The 18,452-nt window shown below is 40.8% G+C and overlaps 1 protein-coding gene across 6 annotated transcripts in view; it reads left to right on the forward strand.

Annotated features, from left to right (window-relative positions):
* The window catches only part of DMD (dystrophin), a 1,150,282-nt gene extending 1,132,140 nt beyond the window's left edge, over positions 1 to 18,142 (forward strand). For 3 of the 6 annotated variants that reach the window (XM_072848384.1, XM_072848418.1, XM_072848428.1), the window contains 3 exons: positions 983 to 1,075; positions 9,330 to 9,361; positions 15,704 to 18,142. In XM_072848384.1, the coding sequence (XP_072704485.1) occupies positions 983 to 1,075; positions 9,330 to 9,361; positions 15,704 to 15,715 (137 nt within the window). In that variant the 3' untranslated portion in view covers positions 15,716 to 18,142. The remainder of the gene's footprint in view (positions 1 to 982; positions 1,076 to 9,329; positions 9,362 to 15,703) is intronic. The other 3 variants (XM_072848392.1, XM_072848402.1, XM_072848410.1) reach the window with 1 other exon arrangement.
* Positions 18,143 to 18,452: the final 310 nt, after the last annotated feature.

Here is an 18,452-nt window from a genome sequence, read left to right on the forward strand (position 1 = left end):
CACCTCAGTATTTAAAGAATGTAAATGCTAACAGAAAATCAGGCAGTTTATTACTCAAGTTGAGTAGGGCAAGACATGTTAGAATAAAGGGTCATTAAGTCACTTTCAAAATCAGGATGTACCTCTCATGGTTATTACAGCAAGCAACATTGCTTCTGTGTTTTAATAGGGGTAAAAGAAATCTAGTAAAAAAGGAGAATCTCACTCAAAATATATCTTTCAGGTGTATTCTTTTTTCGGATGCTTTATTTGTATTGGAGGCTAGGGTCTACAGTAAAATCAACATATGGATTTTAGTTATCTGAAACCATGACCAAAAAAAACCCAGTAAAAATAAAATGTATTGAATTTCCCATTAAGCTGCTGCCCTATAATCAGGTTATAGAAATTATTCAGTGGGAGAAATGTATTTCGCTTTATTAAACTGCTGCTAAACCCTTTTACAGTACAATTGAATGTTCTTGGAGCGCCAATCTGATGCAATTAAACTGTCAGAAATATTAATACTGATGCAGATGAGAATCTGGGTTTCTACTGATTTACGCAGCTAAGCAAAGCAGTGCTAACATGAATCCAGCACTATTAGAAAGCTGCTCAATAGCAGCACTCACAACAGCAATTTCTTTTTCCATTAATAGAATAAGAGAAGCTGAAACAATGAGTGTCATTTATGGAACTAAATGTTCCTAGCAGACATTTTACCCCACTTCTTTTACCAGAGTAGATTATTTCTTAAATCCCTTTGTACGAATTAAAGTCAGTGTTAATTGTGTAAAATTCATTGTTTAATTTCACTTAGATCCTTAAAAGGAAAGAGAAACATAACAGTCAACAAAATTCACCTTTAAAATTTTGGTCGTATACTAAGCAGAAAATGTGTTTAAGTGAACAGCCTTAGCTTCGTGAAGGACATAGCAAGAACAAGCTGTTAGGAAATGGTTTTATAGTGGCTCTCATGCAGTGGTGTGGATTTGCTTTCCAGGCGAGGATGAGCTGCTCAGCCCTCCCCAGGACACAAGCACAGGTTTGGAGGAAGTGATGGAGCAGCTGAACAGCTCCTTCCCCAGCTCCAGAGGTGAGCGCTACTGCCTGCAGCAGATGAGAGGGAAGAGGATAAAAGTGCTTTCTGTTCCTTGATGTTTTCAGGGGGTTGTGTTTTGGTTTCAGGTTTTTTGCTGCTCTTTGTTTTAATTTTAAAAATAGCTGTAGAGAAACCTGTCTTATTTAGAGTGGAGAAGCAGCCTGCTCCTCCTTTACCTTAAGCTACCTCCACAGGTAGCCCTTGCTGGATACATGGATGAAACAATGTCTGTCTGAGACTCTTTTTTCCTGAGCATTTTCTTCTCTTACCTTTTGCCATGTTCATTTTCTCACAGCTTCTCTCCTTTTCAGTCAGTCCCCTTGCTGATTTATTTTTAATACATGTCTTAGCACATTTTTCTTCTGTCCCTAACTTTCTCAAAGAAGAATCTGGTTCGAAAAAATATTAAAGTTCTGAGTCAAAGTTCTCAACCTTGTAGCACTTGGGCCCACAGTGACAGAGGAAAAACAAGTGGGCTGCTCATTTGTGCAGCATAGGCTGCACTTGGCATACAGCCACAGCATTTCTTTCAGTGTTTCTGTTTTGCTCATTCCTGTTGTTTGCTAAAGATAAGCATTTGTATTACCGGGATTTATTTGTTCAACCTTTTTTCATTTAAGAAGGTCTTTTCTGAGCCCAGAGAAAATACTCTGCTACCAAGAAAAATGCCTTAGATTCCTAGCAGGAGGTGGGAAGTTTGGGATATTACCTGTTGCTGTGAAAGAAGGCTCAGACATAAATCTCTTGGCAAAAGAAAGTCCCGGTGTCTATTGACAGCCTGTTAAGTGGATTTCAGGAGGGGCATAGACTTACCGCAGGGCCCCTTGTACAGGTTTCACACATCACCCAGAGGTTCTTCTTTAGTAGATAAATGCGTTAACCATCATGCTGGGCTTCCAGTGAAGTCAAGTTTTCTCCATCCTTTGATTTCAAAGCAAGCTCCGCTCTCACCAGGCATCATCTGTGAGCAGTGGAAAAGGAGAAGGCAGTATAAACTGCATAAGATCTCATGCTATAGATCAAAAGATGGAATCATTTAGAAAGATGTTATTGAAGAAAATCTAATACAATCTATAGTTAACTACATTCATCTCCACCTCAACATTATATGAAAAAATCTGATGTCCAGCCCTCATTTTGCCTAGATATTAATTATCAAAGACAGCAGATGAAACATCTGTCAAATATTGGTATGTAGGTAAAAATGGACTTATTTTTAAAGTTGCTGTGTACACAAGGTTGCAACAGACAGTGCTTTCTCATCAGTGACCATCATTTGTGTAAATCGTCTGTGTCTAGATGTAGATACCCCATGTGTTAAAATATTCACCAAATGTGGTATCTAACTTGTAATCATAGCTGATGACACTGACAAACAGTGTTTCTTTTTAAAAACAAGCTTAGTTTTAAGTAAAATAGGAGCAATTTACGAAACAACAGTTAATGAGGTATTTGAAATACAGTGGTTCGTTTCCTGTGTATAAATAGGCAGAGATCAGTCTGTTAGATATCACTCCCTACTGACTGAGAATAGAAAAGGTTTTAATTTTATTAGTGAAAAATACAAAGCTTCATGAGTCAAACTGAGAGAATATAAAGTTTAGTGGAAAAAAAAAAGATTTGAAATTGATAAATTCAGTTAACATTTTAATTCTGCAAGTTAAGCTATAACTTCACATTTTCAATTCTGGTGATGCAAAATGTGGTCATTTAAATACAGAGAAATAATGTATTCCCTTATTTTGTTTCTCCATTCAGCAACTATGTTACAAGTGTAGCATGTGATCACAAGCATCCCTAAAAGAGATTGCAGCTTATATACTTTCCTGCCTGACTAGCAGCAGTAGAGGACAAAAATACTCTCTAGCTGTGCGGAGAGCTGCGAGCGAGGAGGAGGCACAGTCTTTGTTTGACATGTGTCTTCTTCTGTCCTCCTCAGCCAAGCCGTGAGAGGAGCTTCTGGTGCAGCAGCCAGGAGCAGGCGCAGGCCATCAGGCAGGGTCAAGCTTCCCACAGGACTTTTCTTCTGGGCCTGACCAAGGCACTGCTGGGCTGAGCCAGAATCTGCCTCTTCCTCTTTCTTTGGCTACACAAAAAGATTAGTCCAGCTGGGAGAAAAAGCCGTTCACTTTTTGGAGAATTGTACCAGGTTTTGGCTAAAGAGATTAGGACATCGATTAGGTTTCTCTGTTCTTCGTGTAGCTTTTGATGCATTTGCACAAATGCCAGGTTTGTATAATTGTTTCTGGTTGAGGAATAGGAACAGTCAGGCCCTCTGTGAGAAATAGTTTGTCCTACAACCAGTGGAAATGGATTTCCATTCACTGGTTGATGTAGAAGGCTACTGACATCGTCAGTTTTGCTGAGATCTCATGCAAACTTCAATTATTGGAGTTTTCTTCTACTCCCATTTTGACTATTAAATGATATTCAACTGATACCCACATGAACAAAGCTTACATCCACAGCTAATTTGCCGCAGCCTCATGTAGACCTTCATTGTGAGACGAAGGATGCTGTGGTCAGTCAGATTCCACAGGCATCAGGGATATGACTTATGATTTACAAGACTGCAGGAAGGAGAAAAAGAAGAAGAGTTGACTGGTCTCAACAAACCACTGAATCAGGGGCCTTCTTGCTGTTGTGAGGTGCAAATCTGTGTCTCAGGTTTCCAATCTGTCACAAAAGATCAAAGTGTAATTGCAAAGGAGTGAAAGCAGTTTGGCAAAGCAGCCTGAGAAGAGGGCATAGTGTAAGGATTCCGGCACGCTGCAAGTAATATTTTATTTCTTTGCGTTACAGGTTGCATTGAATCCTAGGCTGTTTGTAGGTATTCAGGTAACAGAACAATAAGCTCAAACAAGTGATGAGCACAGATCTATAAAGAATACATTTTCTTGTATTAATTCTTACTAAGTAGAATGAAAAAATTGTCAGATGCAAGAAACTCAGTCATCCCAGTCTGGCATTCAGAAGTGTGTTGTGATACAGGAGCTTATGAAATAGTATTTAAAAGGTGAAATCAAACTACTTGGGTAAAGTGGCACCACATGTGATACATACTATCTTTAGGAATTCAAACTAGAAGGAAGATGGATTAAATGCCCAAGATTGACTAGTACTAGAAGTAGCTTTGTTTATTTCTATACTAATGCTGCAGAAGGAGAAGTCTGCTATGACATTCACAGACCATGCAATTCCAGAAGAGCTGCAGCGGACACAGGGCACTTATCAAAGCCTACCTAGATTGAAAGTGAGAATAACAAAATGAAATCCAGGAAGGGACAAATGTCCAGACAAATAACCTGAAATTTATACATGGAATCAATTGAGGAAATCTAGGGGTATATTAAAAGGCCTGGGAGGTTACTGGCAGGACATTAAATGTGGGTTTTCTTTGTGGCCTGTTATATAGGCCACAAGCATGTTAAATTTCAAGCTAAATGTCCAGCTCCAGCACATCACAGCATAGGGAGTGATACGTCTTTTGAATCAGGGACATAATTCTGGGTATCCTGTTGCCATTAGGCTAACGACAACTTGAAGGAGTGCAGAACAATATGACAAAAGCAAACTGGACTCGGGAGGCTTTGGTTCATGAGAAAAGTTCAGAGCTGAATAAGCAGTAAAGAGAGAAAAGGACTGAATTGCGGTGCATGGGTGCACAGATGTATAGTTGAACATCACAGGATACAAATAAAAAACAAAATATTTAGTCTAAACATCATCAAAAGCATCTGAAGAGTAAGATTTGCTCAGGTTGGGAAACAGTTTTCTAAAGCAAGTAGTAGCTCTTACTTTGGACTTCTGAAACAAAGCAGTAAAATGTAGTAGTAATTGTCACTCAGCTGGAGATAGGTTCGGTTTGATTATGATATTTTCCAAGCTTTTGCTGCATAGAGTTGTTTTTAAAAGGGCATCAAGGCTTCATAGCATCATTTTGAATGTAGTTTAGAGAAGCATGTGTTAAACAAATTGTGTCATAGACCTTCATAAGCAGATCTCACATGCAATAACTTGTGTTACTATATACCTTTTATAGGGGGTTTTTTGTTTCTCCAGTTTAACCTTTTGGCAGTTCTTGGCATTTCCTAAGGAGCAGAGGACCTCCATGCTCCTTGCACAGCTGACTGTTGCTGCCGAAAGCTGTTTCATTTCTGGAGAGGGAAGTTCTGCTGAATACCTGACGATTGCTCTCCTTAAGGAATTTTTCTTTCCTTTTAATCTACAAGGTTTCCCATCCATTCCTCTTTTACTTTGCTGCTCCCAGCAAATTCACAACTGCTGCAGCTGCTTCGAACAGCTGCTGTGCTAACTCAAAACAGATGTCAAAGCCAGAGGTCTGACATTTAGTGGAAATCTACCATTAAATACCACCTCAGTGGTTTATTTGACCCTGCTTGATAATGGGCCACAGAGGAAAACATTTTCACGCTGTATTTGTGCCCAAGCTACTAAATCTCCAGGGAACTGGTTCACAGTTAGAAAGTAAGATTGGCAGGCCAGTGTTTTGAAAGCCAAATTCATCCCTCCTGCAGCACTGAGGACAAACAAGTTGCACCGCTTCAGGTGGATCTCATGGTGGACCAGGCTGTGTTTTGTGTTTATGGTTTTGTAGCAAATGCTTTCTATGAATGAAGCTCAGAGGGGAATTTAGGGGCAGAAGTTCTTGAGCTAACTGAAGTTGGTGAGAGAGCTTCCCAGGGTGTCAGTGCAGAGCCCTTGCTGGTGGATAATGAGGCAGTGGGAGCCAAGAAGTGGTTAGAAATGAGACCATGATGGTTTAAAAGGGATAAGAGGCCAGGACATCACATGAAAACATTTGGAGAGGGATTGGTACTCACCGTTATTACTTAACATTGTATTGCTTAATACAGATGTTGTCTTGTGCAGGGAAATTAAAAGACCCCACAGCAATAAATAAATGGCACGAATAGCACCATCTTTTACAAGTTTTGTTTTATTTTTATCTCAGTCGCATAAGATTTGACTTATGTCACACACCAGACACATTCTCTCCTCTCACTCTTGCATCAGCCAGGCTCTGTCATTAATGGGACTAATGTCCTAAGTGGAACTAGCAACTTTCAGCACTGCAAATAATGCAGTTTCTCTTATTCTGACAGTAAAGCATCTTAATGATGCAGGCTTTTCTTTTCACACTTCACTGAATCAATGGAAGAGTACTCTGGAGTTATTATACTGTAGGGTATTCTGGAAATACTCTTCCAACTGAGCTGCCCTGGCCTCTTCTGGACTGTATCCCCTTCTCTGTGCTATGGTCCTACATCCCACATCCGTGAGCCCAGATGACTGAGATCCCTTATCACTCCCCTGTGGCACAACAGTACTGAAGCGGCTGAGCTTCTCTGCAGATTTCTGCTGGGATAGTGATGGGGAGGACTAGATCTTTTGTGATTTATAATGCTCAGTCCTGATGTAAACTGAGAATATGGTAATGAATTTAACAAAACTTCGGGGAACTTTTTTTTTTTTTTTAAGAAAAAAAGCTGTTTGCAGATCAGATCTCCCCTCTGCAGCCTGTCCCTCTCCTGAGTTCAGTGAGAGGGGCAGTGCAGGAGATGCTTTGTGCTCTCTGCTTTGATCTGAATCTGCATAGATGCATGAAGTTTTTATTAGTGCCTCTGCTTTCGGGATTGATTTGATCACTCTCTGTGTACCTTTGCCTGTGATACAATGTCCTGTAGATTTCCAAAAAAGAAAAAGAAAGACTCTTCTATTTTGTAAGGGCAGGAAATCTTGATTTGAGCAGGAATAATAGATAATTAGGCACCCATGGATCGTGTATCAGTATTTTGATGCCTTATAGAATACAAATTTTCAGAACTGCGGCAATACAGACAATCTTCTTCCTCTGCAATTTATGCCAAACCATACTCCTTGCCTTAAAACTTAGAGACACGCATTCATTCATATGCAAAGAAGAAAATAAAGTAAAATCCATTAAACCCTTTTTAATCTTCCTCCAAAAGAAATTAGCTGTTACTGTAGTAGTGGTACTCTTTGTTGCATTTAACAAATTCTAGGGCTGATTACTCACCACAGACTTTCCTCAGCAGCTGTTTTGTGTGGCGCAGAGCTACCCAGTTACCTTTAAATACATTCATTTTCAAGCAGAGTCCAGTCTGTCTCATGTAGGTATTTAAATTAAACACTGTGTAGCTGCAATTTTAGGTGCTTGTGCAGACAGGTAGGCATTTCTTAAGACCTCCAAAAGGATCCAGTATTTTGCATGTTGGCAGTTCCTTCTCTCCTCTTGACCCAAGCTAAACTGTCTTCTGCTGGATCTCATTCATGCCCCAGGACTCTTGCACACCCAGCTGCACCATGCTGCAGTTTCTGGAGGCCTTAGGCAGATCACCTACTCAGCTAAACCTTGGGGCTCTTCCTCAGAAAATGGCCGAAGTATGCAATGGATTTTATATCTTCCATTTTCAAGGATTTTCTGTTACATGATTTTTATTAGTGAGAGGTTCTCATCTTCCCTCCTGGGAGGCATTTTTTAGGGAATTCATGGCTCCTGATAAAAGCACCAGAGGAGATCACAGGCTGCGTAGGCGCTCATGTAAGTCCTGGAGAGTCAGGCAGGCCTGCGAGGTGAAGTCCTTAGAACTGAAGCGACACCTCTCCTGGCCGTCAAGCTCGCTCTGGTACCTCTGTGCACCACCAGCACGGGTGCTATAGACACAGCCTGAGTCGAGGCTCCCCTTAGGAGCAGAATAAAAACCCACATGCAGAGCACGACTTCAAAGCTATTATTATCATTTCTAATAGTAAGTATGCTATGGGGAAGAGGGAGAGAGGAAGGAAGGGAATAAAACTTCCTGTTCAGTAAATCATAATCTTTGCTGTCCAAGCCCTTCAGAGGTTGCCCTGGCCGTTTCCAATGCCTGGAGTTTGTAGCTGAGCGGTGGCTCTGACCTGTGGTGGTCAGTGATGCCATTCACTTCCTCTGTCTTCTCCTCCTCTCCTTTACCACCTCTGCTCAGCTTTGCTCTGTTGCTGACCCTTGTTCTACTCCTTGTAAAATACCTGCAAAGCTATTTATTGTCTTCCTTCCCTTCTCCTGCAGGCTGCCATATCTAGAAAAAAACTCGACAGCGATTAGGTTACTGTTATGCTGACCAGTGTGTTCTCCCATCTATATCTGTCTTTCTCTCCATTGTTGCATACGTCGTTTACAATTACATCATTTACAACAGCTCGGGGGCAAAGATCATCCTCTTTCTTGAACGGCATCTACCGCAGTGACTTTCTCGCCTAAGGCTACACAGTCTGGCCATAGTGGTGCTTGCAGTAGTGTACCAGTGACAGTGGGATGCTGCTTCTGGAGGCAGCAAGCATCTTATTGTCACCGGCTGTGTGATGGGAAGGGGGGCGAGGGGGTGTTTCTGCTGTTGATTGACACCTGGCTTTCTTTTTTTTTAAAACAAATGTGCTATGATAAATGTTTGAGAAGAATCAGTGTGATCAAAGTATGGCTTCCGTGAAAGCTCGTCAGGAACATCTTTTCAGCTAAACCATTAATGACTCCTCTGTTTTGGCAGTACAACTTGAAAGTGATGAGATACTTTCCCTTTTTTCCCCTTTTATTTGAATTTTTTTTCTCTCTTTCTCCCTCTGCCCCCTCAGTTTTACCATGTTTGCAGATCAGCTTGTTGGAAACATCTTTTGGAATGTATTTATCTTGAATGTGGGCATGTTCTATTCCAGCGTACAGCTCTAGGTGTAAAATGTGTGCGTGTGTGTGTGTGTAGACGTGCATGTGTATATGAACGTATACCTGTATATATGTATGTAGGCCATAATAAAATGTAAAGTGTCTGGATGAATTAATTTGATGTTGAGGAAACATGATTTTACCACTAATACTGATTAGTAGAAGTACTCAAATTGAGGAAATTTGGATGCTTAGAAAGTTAATTCAGATCTTCTCTGCCATCTTTATCCTCAACTGAAAGGCCTGTAAGTTGGTTTTAGTAGTTTTCTCAAGTGTTTTTGCTAGGTTGAAACCAAGCTGCAGATTACAGAACTGTTCTTGAACAAATCAGCTCAGAATCATCAGTGGATTTCAGTGTACTTTCAGAAAAGCAGAAATGCAGTTATTTTATATTAAATTCCTAAACGGAAGTTGAAGTGTCTCTTACAGTATAAAATATATATTCACATGTGGTTTTTTACCTTTCTTTTCTGATATTTCTTCCACTTCCTCTCTCTGTTCCTAAAGGAAGAAATGCCCCTGGAAAGCCAGTGAGAGAGGTTAGTGAGATGCAGGCTCACTGCCATGGCTTCTGTTTGTCACAGCTTGCTTTCTGTGCCCAGCATGCGTGTGACGGCAGCACGGGTTTGCTTGGGTTTGGTGAAGGGAGGGGGTGGTTTTATTTTGCTTTGGGTTTTGTTTGATTTTGCTGAGTGCATTCCCCATGTGTGCTCTAACAGTAGCGTACCTCTCAACTTTCAGTGGAGGCAATGTCAGCTCAGGGATCTGCATTTTCTTACATCCTCCCAGAGGTGGAAACTCAGGAATAGGGAGGAGAAAATAATACATTGAAATTAAGCCTCTGTATGATAAATGAGGTCAGCAAATATGCTGCAGTCATTGACTTATGTTCTGTTGCTCTTGTATGTAAGCACAACAGGGGGACCCACGTCTCTTGCTGTTCTGCTTACATACTCACAATTGTATTTACATATATGTGCCAATATACCAACCATCATCTCCAGTTATTAAATAGTATTTTTCTTTTTCTTTAGAACAGTGAGAGTTGAGAGGTATAAGAGATTCAGGTGTTTTAATTTCCTGATATACTATTGCAGAATGAAGAATGCTACTAACATTCACCAGCTCCACAGTGTTGTATTCAGCAGTGCAAATGGGCGATGGTTTTCACTGTGCACTTCGGACATGGTTGGTTTGATGCAAAATAGATTTTAGAATTTGTACGTCGCTGCTTGTTAATGGAGGAAAACGTTTTGTGCTATGTTGTCATAGCACCTTTGAAAGTATTTCCAGAGAGCCTTGATTTTTCCTCTGTGAAGCTGCTCTTCACTCGCCAACCAGATACAACATCTGAAAGATGAATTCCTAGCGAAAATTATTATTAAAGATTAAATATTCAGAGACTGCCTGAGTGCAATTGCAAGTAGCTGTGAAATGACCTTTCCCACACAGAAGATGTTCAGAGTGGATGAGGCAGAAATTGAAGGGTAACCCGGTTTGCAAACTTCTGCTGGTGCAGAGAGGGGGGGCTCATGGAAACACACTGCACTGGGGTTTTTAGCAGAGCTGTTGTGACCCCAGTCACCGACAGGCTACCCTGGGTAAGCCAGGATTTGTTCTGGTGCGGTGCCTTGTAATACAGTGGTTCTCTGCATTGGCTGTAGGAGCTGGCACAGGTCCAGCTACTTCAAGGAGTAAGATCCTCAGTGCAGGTTAAGTCTGTCCTCAAATGGCAGGTCCTCTCATATGGATCAAAAGAGGGTGCTTGGCATATCATCAACAGGCTGCACCAGTCCAGAAATTTTGTGGAAATGATTTCATATTCAGCCCTGCCTGTTCTCAGCTCATGCAGTCTGAGAATTGTTCTCCAGTTCAGCAAAATAGGTTGTTGATTTCCACTATCCTCATTCATATTTATGCATATTATTCAGAAAAAGCTCCTGCTGCTGAGGGCATATTTGATACAATTAACAAGAAAAAAAAAGAAAAATTAGAAAAATGGGCATGTCCTACCTGATCAGATTCTAGCTGCTTAACCCTAAAAGTGTTGACTTCTTCAATGAATCACTCAGCGCTCTCCAGTTTATTTGTCTCCAATGTATTTGTCCTCGCTGATGGTTCCAGAGGGGGCTTGGTAACTTAAAGAGCTGAATATAAAACGCAATTCTCCATCTGCTTATGAAGTGTATGAGCTAAGGTATAGAACAGCTTTTGCTTTATATGTGAATCCATTTGTGCAAAGGCAGATCATGCAGTTTTAAACCCACCCAGCCAGGTTTTGATCCCATTACTCACATTAGGTATTGTCTTCGTGTGTAATCCCATGGATTTCGTGGCATTACTCGATATGAATAAGGGTATCAAAATCCAAGCCACCAACAGGAAGGATTTTTCTTTTGTTGGGGAAGGGTTAGAAATCTGTGCTGCTAAAAAAGGCACTGCGTTGTTCTGGGGTTTCTTAATTTACTTTCTATCGACTCTTTTGAGTCTGAATGCTCCACATTTATTACTCTGACAAGCTGTAGTATAAGATAGGTATTCAGTTACTGCGCCCTCACCCAAGGGCCTTAATTCCGGTAGAGCCTCTAAAGCAAATTCAGCAGATGTGAAACGCATCATTTTGTATGTGACCAGAAGTGATGTAGTTAGTGTCTGCAGAAATAGGTGTCTTCTGCTTTCAAAGCAAATTAATATTCCCTCCATTTTATAAGTCTAAGTTAATACTGTCCATGTCCATTTTGAGCTTTATGGCTGCATTTCAAAGTGTGTGCTAGTTTTTTTCTTATACAGCAGCATCTTTCAACCTTTCAGTGCCTCAAGCACAGAGAAAATTTTCTCAGCTTTAAAGTTTAAAAAAAAAAAAAGAATTTAATTCATGCCTTCTTTGGTGGCATTACTTTAAAAATATGGATAATAATGAGTGGAAAGCTATGATTTATATTTTTCTGAGTGCTTTTAGGACAGTATTTTTCTCATTTTCTTCTTAATTAAAACTGTCAGTGTCCTATGTTTCAATCTTAGAGAGGGCAAGTAAGCAGTATTCAACAGAAAAAGCAGAGCTATATAGAAACAGTCAGTGAATTTGAGCTCTTATTTAGGTAACAGGCATTATAGAAGAGGGTGCATTCAGTACCAGGAAATTATTGCATATGTTGTTCTCAACTATTTCCAGCCTTGATTGTCCTAGCTGTTACTCCCATCTGCAAGAGAGGCCAAACTGCTGGCGGTGCAGTGACGGCCAGCTGAGGGTTCACCAGTTGAGTGGCTGGAGCACAGCTATGTTGCCCATTCTTCTGGCCCATCCTCTCATCCTGTGACTGTCCCGGAGACTGCGGTCCCCAAGCTGTGGCACTTTACAGTCCAGCTGTTAACATAAACTGCAATCAGCAGTGGTTTGTGGCCATGCTCTGAGCTGTAAACTCAGATGGCTCAGGAGGAGACACATGACTGTTCAGCTTTTCTGCAGAGGAAATTAAGACCTGTGCTAGAGAGGTAGCGTGGATGGTGGGGGGCAGAGGGAGTCGCATCTCTTTGATCACCCCAGCTTGCCTCTGTGCAGCTTTTGTGGAGGGAGATCAGATTCAAAGCGTGGTTATTTCAAAAATATGGCAGCAATTAACAGAGAAAAGAAAAAAAGACTAGCAGACATTCCTGTAATTTTTATGCATTAAAAGAATACCTGGGGATCCCTGGATGCATAAGGTCTTCTTGGCCCATGTTTTAGTTGCCTTAACAATTTAGCAGTTTGTATCTACTGTGGCATACTTCTGAAAGATGACTTTTCCATATTTTTGATGGAAGTTATTCTTTCTAGACCTAGACTCTTTCTATAAAACCAGCTTGCCTTTGTTACCTTTACAGGTCTGTATCTGACAGAACAAAATAGTATTAACAACTACTGATTTTTTCTGACAATGGGGTTTAGCAGTTTGGGTTGCTCTAAGTCCATGGAGGGTGATCACTCTTCCTGAGCTGGGAATGAGTGGTGTTGGAGTCCCTAAAGAGCCCTGGCATCCCATCGTTGCTTCTAGAAACAATGGGTCACAACAAATCTAAACGAGAGATCGTGATCGCACAGGCAGCAGTGCCTCTCACGGCTGGCTACCCAGTTATGACTCTCACCACCTCCCTGTCTCGTGTCTGTAGGTTGCTGCAGGTGAGGAAAAAGAAAGCCTAGAGATTTCTTGAAAATAGTTTGCAGGGTCAGGATGTTTGTGGGGATGCTGCAGTTCACTCCGGTTGTGCCAGGATTATTCCAATAAAGCCTTGATAGCACATGCTACAAAGGTACCTGAGCCATGTCAGAGTTTCGGGTAAGTAGAGCAAACCAGTGGCAGTTACCTTTCTGTTTACGTAAGCATCTCCCATCTAAAATATGTTCTTGCTTTCATATGACTTCATCAAATTTTCACTTTCCACGGTGTAATTTGCTGGATTGATCTCAGCCTGCATGGTGCCAGTAAGAGAGATTATCCCTTACATCTAAAATAAATGTGGTAGCATACATTTATTTTAAAGTAAGGAGTGTTGACCAAAACTTGGCAGGAATTTTTCATATGCTGTTACTTGACATGCTGATGAGCAAATTACAAGTTTTTGCTTAGGATGAATAAGATGGCTATACATTAATGATTTATGGATTAAACTGCTGTTTGATGCATCTGTTTCTCTCTGCAGTAGTGCAATTAGCAAAATGTCACCAGATTAGAACCAAGTATTTCTTTGTATGGATGTCTGGCAAACTGTGCCGTGCACAGCACAGCTCACTATTGAACGAGCATCTTGTTGAGTAGTTATCATTTAGATACGGCATAGTTTTGTGTAATGAATGCTACATTTAAAAAAAAAAACAAAAAAAAACAAAAAAAAAAACCCAACAAACTTTAAAAATCTAGTATTTGAATGTAAAAGGTGGTAGTAGTTCTCCAGAAGAAACAAACTTCTCTGGATATTTCTCAGGTCATTTTTTTCCATTTCATAAAAGCTGATGAGTATTAACTAACATCACTCCAAGCTCCTATGTACTGTAGAACTGTCAACAGTGCATGACTACCATAATATTTGAACATTTGGAAGAGGATGGTGAGTTTGATTTGCGCCACAGAGAAGGTTCATTCCTGTTGTTAGAGAAGACAGTTGTGTGAGGAGGGACACCTACTGTGTAGATGGGCAATGCTAACAGTCAGGCTCCAGCACATTACAGGCAGGGACTGCATGGAAGATATATCCTGGATACCCTGCTCACATCCTTTCTTCATTTGGGTGCTCCTTCCTCAAGGACCATGGCGAGGACTCGGCATCCAGGCTAACACAAAGCGTTCCTTGGACGCAGAGTTGTGGGCAGATGGCGTTGCACCTCCCATGTTATTCCAGACAAACGTTCTATCGCAAGTACTCTCAGGGAATAAATGAAACCCCTCAGGCCATAGCAACGTGGAGTTTTATTGAGCAATACTTCCCCTGTTACATACCTTGAGTTGCTGGCACTCTGCAGCTTGGGGACTTCTTGAGTTGAAGGTCACATGCACTTCTTTGCATCTAAATAAATCTTTCTTCATTGATTATTTTCTAACTCCTTTTTTAACTCATTTATGTGTTTGGCCTCAACATCAGCCTGTGGCGATGAGTTCAGTAACACAATTATGTGCTGTGTGGAGTATAATTTCCTTCTGCTTGTTTTAAGACCACCTGTCTGCTCATTCCTCTTTGTCCTTGCAAGAAATCTTGAACACTCAGTCCTTGGTTTGGATGCTCATCTTGTAGGGTGCCTAGATCTCTGTCATATTCCCTCTTCAGTCATATTTTTTCAGTAGGGAGACTCCAGATGGGATTCAGCTGTTTAAACCATGATGTCTCTGTCGTTTGAGATGCCAGAGGGTATTTGAGACTGTCATAGAGGGCTACAGATCTGACACAGGACTTGCAGGAGACCCACACTCTTCTGAACAGCATCTGGAGAGCAGGCCAAGGGCCTAAAATGGCAACTTGTGGCAATTTAGTCTCCCTGCCTTCAAGTCTATTTAGTCTCTAATTGTGATGAAGCCATTTCTTACTGCTGATCAGCGTTGCTACCTTTCCTTTCCATTTGCAGCGGTGGTAGAATGAGTGTGAGAAGAAGTTACAGGTTTCCTCTCCAGAACTGTACTCTGCGTTTGTTTATCACGTCTGTGTAGGAGGACCATGTGTTGTGGTTATACCATCTTAGGACTTTACAGTGGTTACAGGTGAGGAGAAATGCGCAAATGAACCACTGTATAGTAGTTACTTGATAACTGTGGCATCTTTGTTTCTGCTGGACTGCTGTCTGAAAAGCAAAGGATATTGTAAAAACGATTGAATAAACTGCAGCCGTTTAGTTTGGTCATCATTTTAGCTATCTGTGCAGGTATCCTTCTGGGACCTCTTGGGTTTAATGATTTAGTTAATTACTGTTGATCTGTTTGTTTCTGTTTTTCTCCTTGATAGAACATTGAATGGTCAAACACTTGCAGCACCAGTTGGAAACTTTTCTGTGATGTCAGTGGATTTAATCGTTGCTTTCGGTGAACATTCGTAATGATGCAGCTTCATCGCTATGGGGGCGGGGGGGGATTGGAAGACAAACACACTGGCTTATTGTCAACATAGTTTACCCTAGCCATTCAAGCCAGTATTGCTGTTAAGTGTTCTGCAAAACTGGCAACTTTGGCTAACGACAACGTATTAGACTCATCCAGAAGACTTTTGGAAAGACTACTCTCCGGTGTACTCCACTGGGGATGGCGGCAAGCGGTACACGGCGAGTGATGGATCTGTGCTCAGCCTTTTCTATAAAACGTTCCTACCAATCTGCTGCTGTGTTGTCTTCGTTTAATTTCCTTTTCTTTGACGTTCTTTTTCAGGCCACAATGTAGGGAGCCTTTTCCACATGGCAGACGACTTGGGAAGAGCGATGGAAACCTTAGTGACAGTGATGACCGACAACAAGGTGTTAGAATAGCAAGATGTGTTTTACAACTTCAGGCGTCCCGCATGGTTTTTATAATATTCATACTACAAAGAGGATTAGACTGTAAGAGTTTACAAGAAAACAAATCTATATTTTTGTGAAGGGTAGTGGTACTATACTGTAGATTTCAGTAGTTTCCTAAGTCTGTTACTGTTTTGTTAACAATGGCAGGTTTTACACGTCTATGCAATTGTACAAAAATTATAAGAAAACTACATGTAAAATCTTGATAGCTAAATAACTTGCCATTTCTTTATATGGAACGCATTTTGGGTTGTTTAAAAAAAATTTATAACAGTTATAATGAAAGATTGTAAACTAAAGTGTGCTTTATAAAAATAATTGTTTATAGAAACCCCCTTAAAAAAAAACCCAAAAAAAATACTGAGGCAGTGCATTTGTTTAGTATCATTTCATCTCTGTAACTGCATCAGAGAGATTCATGTTCTGTGTTCTTTTCCTTGCCTATCAAAAAGAAAAAAAAAAGTATTTCCTGCAGCGACACCAAAACAGCCAACTTGCATTTCTCATTGGTTTTGTCTGACTAGGGCTGGCTTAAAAAAAAAAATTCCTGAACTTCCAACTAAGGTAGTTATTTCACCTCTTTCCAATAAAATTAAGAATTACGTGAATCACACAGCTAGTTTGCAATAATTAAATGAAAGAGCACAGTACATGACAGAGCCTGCAAAAAATTAATGAAAAAAAAAACCAACACCAAAATAAAAACCCCAGAAGAAAGAAGGAAAGGAAAGAATTTAATGACCATCCTATGCGCCAGCGTTTCCTCTGCTGACTGAATTCCTGAATGCTATTAGTAAAGGAACGTAGAAATTGCCTTACCGGATTAAACCTTGGACCTCAGTGTCCAGTACCCTGCTGGCCGTGGCCAGCAGCCAGTGCTCCAGCAGGAGCTGGGTACAGCTCTCCCCCACCCGCTGCCACCGCTCGCATCACCTTTGCTGCAGAGGAGAGAAGAAAGGGAGAAGTTCCCTCCTGGCCCCCTGTGCTTCGGGTCAGAAGCTGATCCCACAAGTAGGTTACTCACAGAGCATCTTTGCTTGTCCAGCTCCCAGTGCTGTTAATGAGCATGCAGCTCCTCGATCCTCTGGAAAATAAAACCAGAGCTTTCCGCAACGTGTGTCTCAGCCTGCTACAGCAGCTGGTCCCAAGGAGCTGTAACGCTGCGAGCAACCTTTGGGAAAGGCTGTAGAAGAGTTACTGCTGTTCTTGCGCACGTATGGTGATCAGGTGAAGGTAGCCACACTGCTCCGTGAGATATTTATCACCAAAACAAAGGCCCTGGTCCTTTCTCCTTCCCCATTTCTCTCTGCAAGTAATCCCACATAATTAACAATAAAGTGAGAAAGAGAGGAACTGATAGCAAAACAGATTAGCCAGCTTGACTGCAGCTTGTGAGAGGTAGGTTTGGGTATGAGGTGCTGTCAGCAAAAGCTTTACCACTTCATTTTCTTAACCAGCTTTTAATTTTACCTTAGAATATGTAGAAACACACCATCTGACTTTATATTGCAAGAGTAAAAAATCTGTTACCTCTTCTTGTATGAAGTGTAATGAAACTTGGGAAAGATTTTATTTTGAATGCTAGTTAACATTGAACATGGCTAGTCATGCTATTTCTACCTCACTTTGGTTTTGTGGTGTTCCTGACAATTACGTACAGATAATGTTACATCATCACCACGTGTCCATCGTGTGACCAGGTCTCATCGTTTAAATAATACCAACAACGATAATCATTTACAAAAATAAGTACAATCCTCCCAAACCTCTGCTTTCCTAATAAAAAGCTTTTTTAACGCTTTATTACAATAGGAACCCTTGGTATTTCTCATGGTCTTTTTTATCAGAAGGTTTAAATTGAGATCTGAGAAAGAGATGGGTTTCTTCCTTTTTTTTTCCCCTTATATGTTAAACCTTCTCTTCAGAAAAAACATGGAGGAAAAATGGATTGCACGGTTGTTTTCATCAGGGCTTTGTTTTGTTTGTTTTACTTTCTAGATCTTAGTTTTGGAGTGAGTCTGTCAACAAATATTTTAAAAGTTGAAAGCTTTATCGCTGTTTTTTTAAGCATAATTTGGGAATTATTTCATATTCCTTATAACGACAAAGTATTAAACTGTAAAACATAATCAGTGTAATTGAATACATAAATACCATATGGCATGTTATTTCATTGTTACTCAGTACTGGTTTATTACTTGGATATCATAATATATTGTGTTTTAACACCAACACTGTAACATTTACTAATTATTTTTATAAACTTCTGTTTTACTGCATTTTTTCACAACATATCAAATTTCACCAAATATATGCCTTACTATTGTATTATATACTGCTTTACTGTGTATATCAATAAAGCACGCAATTATGTTATAGGAGGTGCAGTATTTTTTATTGAGGTTCAGCAGTCACCCAGAGCATCTCCTCTCCAGCAATCCTCGCCTGAGGTGTGCGCAGCACCCCGTATTGCCGATTGCCAAATCCGCATTAGCCTCCGCGGCGGGCAGGGTGCCGGCGGCAGCACTCGGGATTTGGCTGGACGAGGAAAAGCGGCTCTCCCTGGTTTTTCCCCCCTCTTGAAGTTGTGAACCTCCTGTTTCTATGCTCCCCAAGCT

Source organism: Ciconia boyciana, chromosome 1 (assembly GCF_034638445.1).
Source record: "Ciconia boyciana chromosome 1, ASM3463844v1, whole genome shotgun sequence".
Lineage (NCBI taxonomy): Eukaryota > Metazoa > Chordata > Aves > Ciconiiformes > Ciconiidae > Ciconia > Ciconia boyciana.